Source organism: Phytophthora infestans, genomic scaffold (genome assembly GCF_000142945.1).
Source record: "Phytophthora infestans T30-4 supercont1.5 genomic scaffold, whole genome shotgun sequence".
NCBI lineage: Eukaryota > Oomycota > Peronosporomycetes > Peronosporales > Peronosporaceae > Phytophthora > Phytophthora infestans.
In genome coordinates this window covers 2,355,134-2,359,038 of record NW_003303754.1, presented here as the reverse complement: position 1 = coordinate 2,359,038, position 3,905 = coordinate 2,355,134, and the positions used below count along the sequence as shown (strand labels likewise).

Sequence of the window (3,905 nt, the reverse complement as noted above, 5' to 3'; positions counted from 1 at the left end):
GATCACACAGCTCTGAGGAACTTGCTTCTACTGTTACGGTCTAGTATACGTGGGACGAACGTATTTTTACGCGACAGTGAGTGTATACAGCGTGTATAAGAGAGAGGGGGTTGTCACCTTCGAGGTTTCCTCCTCTAATCCCATTCCTTCACTGTGGGCAACAAGCTCAAGTGTTCCTGCGTTTCCTTCTACACGCAGTATACACTAACTGTCGCGTAAAAATACGGTCGTCCCACGGATACTATACCGTAACAGTAGAAGCAAGTTCCTCAGAACTGTGTGATCAGTCGGAGCTCGACACGCCAATCTCCACACTCCCACTTCGGGATCCGCCATTCTACCATCCACGTATAACGACAGCTTAGTCATCCTTAGTAACATCGCTCTCCATTAACGGTAGCGGCACCTCATATGAGGCTTTGGATCTGACGCCACTTTGGAAGGCGCTGGCACAGCTGACGAATACGGCACTTCGTTGAGGAGATAATTTTCATCGTTTAAAGAGATAATTTCATCGTTGAACGGCTTGAAGATGAACGCGATCGTCGACTTCACGGTGGTGCTGTGGCTAACCAACATGTCGATTCTTTATCATCAACAGATGACCTTCATCTTACTAGAAAACGGAATATCCGGAACGCCTATCGAACGAATCACCGAGTTATTCAATAACTCAGCTAGCTTGTGAGCTAACAAAGCACAGACTCGGCGAGGCTTACTCCACCAACACAGCGCCGAGCCGACTCTTATCGTGGTTCGGAGTTGGTTATAAGCGCCTGCCTACTGAACAACATTGCTGATTTTAGTCGGGTAAGCTATTTCTCGGTCAGCATAATTGTTTTAATGTCATGAACGGAACTCGCTTCCAAACGATTCAGAGTCGTAATATTCACTCTCGTGAAGCTATATCTGACGATAAAATAATCTATTGTGGTACAGTCGGATTCCTAAGGAGCACATAGAAAACGTTTGTTGAGATTGCAGTTTCATTCCGAGAAAGAAATCTTGATGAGAACAGTGTTACTAAAGCAAGAGCTCGAGCGAAATCATGTATGCTGAATTTCCCGATCCTTCAATGGCTTTCCTTGTTCACAGATGATTCATACCATCCTATTTTATTTTCAGTGAATGCGATTAACATAAGCCCATTCTAAGCTACCAGCTGTACATCGTTACGAGTGTCAGACGCTTTCAGGACGATTGCCGTCGTAATGAGCGAGATCGCGGTGATTTCCACACCGTACGCCACGTATGCAGGAGCGCCAGATCCATCGTCCAGTGCAGGCATTCCGATAATACAATTGCAATCATATTGAAGGTCCATGCCAAAATAAGCTATTGCTACAAAAACTAAAGCTTAAGAAATAAATAATTGACATCAATAGTAGTGTATTGGAAAATTAACTACTTAGATGTTTGGCACTGCACATTACTTTGCGTTCACGATAGCTGCTACAGTGTTTGCGTCCCAGAAACGCCGATTCATCTTCAGGAACAACACGGTTTCAAGGTGAATAGGCAGCATACGCTGGCGATGGTGGAAAAGAGTATGTTTCGCCACACTAAAAAGACGCTCCACGGTGTTTGACGTCGGCGGGATGAAAAGCACACCATCAAATATCTTCTTTGCACCGCGCCGCTTTTTTTCTAGTCGCCAAGACTCTGTCGGCAAAGCCCTGTGGGCGTCCGTGCCTTGTGTCCGGTGTCGTAATTGCAGGTACCGTCTCAAATGGCTGCAACATCAGCTCCTGGTCGTTCGTCAGCTCGTCCACGGCGCCTGACAGGGCTACAACGCACGCTCGCTCGAAGTCCACGTATTTGCGTCGGCAGCAAGATACTTTTCACAACGGAATGCTTCTCGATGAGCGCATCAAAGATATCGCGCACATCGAGAAGCGTTACGTTGTCGTCTTGAAGCTTCATGGTGGCCGACTGGAAGTCGCCAAGCTGGCAGTAAAAAAGTAGCTGCAGACTTGCTTGGTCGTGAAGGTGTTGGCGAGAGCCATGGTGAGATCAAAAATGATAGACGAGAATTTCCGGTTCCTGTTTTGAGCTTTCGTTGTTCACAGCCATTCGATTCTGTCTGGAGACCGAGCTCCGTATTTACGCAAAACAAAGCAGAAAAAACTAGATTTTACGAAAAAATAAAGTACTTTGCTGTAAATACAAAATAACTAATTGGACAAAGTCATCCAATTTGTAAAAATCAATAATTAAGTGTAAACTATTGTATTGAAGCAGCAATACAATGATTATTTCGGAATGCCTGGTCCAGTGCCGTGTGGACATGAGCGGCTTCGTACTTCAATTGCAGCTAATAAAATGACCAATGCGCTCTCGGTCGACGCGAACGCGGCAGCTCTAATGCTTACGTGTCCACTTCACGGCGGCTCCGCCACATTTACCAGATTTCACTCGAGTACTAGGGTTTGCTAGCGCGATGTCCATCATTGTGGTCGATGTCGAGGTGGTTACCACACTGTACGACAAGTACGGAGCGAAGACCAAATCTTCAATATAGTGAGATGTAGGCGTCACCACCTTGTTATATGTCCTCCGGCAAGGACAGCCACATCATGGCCATCTAGGCGGAGGAGATCAGATCCGCTAATTGCATCAAGGCCAACGTAAGTGAGGAAATAGAAAAATTCGCAATCAAAACTTCCAACGCGGTCTCTGTTGTCATGGCCAAGGCTGTGGTGGCTTCCTGGACAATAGCAGCAGCTACCAAATGGACATATGCTCCTGGTCGAGGTAAACCTCAGTGCCAACGCTACGAAGCCGACCAACACTAGTAATACCTACTACACCATATCCACTTCAGTCATTTGAGCGTGAGAAAAGCGCTCCCGTCTGTCTAGTCATCGGTGCGTTATCAGGTAAAATGACTAATTACTTTGTGACTAGCGCAGCGTACACCAAGTGCACGACACGCCCACCTCCCAATTCAGTGTAGCTTAGCTGTAAACGAGCGAAACATAGTCAATTACAGCAACCCACGATATGCTAATAATGTTTACCGTCAGTCCCACGGCGTCGTGCGCCTCAGCAATAGGATGATGAAATACAAGTGGGTATTTTGACTCGGTTACTTTTGTGTTTACACTTGAACCGTTTGGCGGTGGCCCGGGCCACCATAAAGGCCCAGCACCCAATCACCCTAAGATAATACATATGCTAAACTGAAGGTAGTTTTGCAGATGCACATCAAAAATAAACGTTTTTGGTCCGTCAAATCAAGAACAGAGCTGGAGGAAGAGAGGTCGCCGGACGGTTGGGAACGCCTTGTCGTGTAAGACTAAGGACTTTCCTCGGCTTGGTCGTGCTCTGACCCTTTCCACTTCGAGTCGAGTGAGCGAAACGTGCTCTGCAGCCGCTTGACTTCGGCTTCGCCAAGCCTAGCATATGCTCGCTGCAGCGGTGTAGGTTTGTGATGTTGTGTAAGAGCTCGCTTGGGTTTTGCTGGAGTCGAGCCACCACCGCCACCTGGCATGGCGCCCAACCCGTTAGATCTTTCAATTCAGCCCCTTAAAAAAAATTGTTAGGTCAGATTGGCGATCTTTTTTTTTGCGACGGCCCGGGCCACAACCAAACGGTTCACGTGTAGCACTACTAATTGCGTCGGACATTTTGCATGGTTGCTCGTCTTTTTATGTTTAACTGAATACTTTCCAGTCGCTAACAGCCGCGCTGGGCTTGACTGGGCGACCTTTTGGCGCCCCGATGGCTCGCGAGCTATAAAGATAGGATTCCTTGGCAGATGCAGTGCGCGGCTCGCTGAACCCGCCTCGGTAAGCCCGCACATCCCTGCTTCACGGGATCCCCGCGCGGGTAAGCTGCGGTCACGCTCTTCACTCCCGCTAGATTTAGTTGGTCCGGAGCGATGACGCACCTGGATCGCCCAT

The 3,905-nt window shown here is 47.8% G+C and overlaps 1 protein-coding gene across 1 annotated transcript; it reads right to left on the bottom strand.

Moving 5' to 3' along the window:
• Positions 1–3,298: 3,298 nt before the first annotated feature.
• PITG_04224 (uncharacterized protein) lies at positions 3,299–3,905 on the bottom strand (the record flags this gene model as incomplete). The annotated part of the gene is made up of 2 exons (XM_002905849.1): positions 3,299–3,486; positions 3,893–3,905. 2 exons carry the CDS (start codon positions 3,903–3,905, stop codon positions 3,299–3,301), a joined length of 201 nt encoding a protein of 66 aa, XP_002905895.1.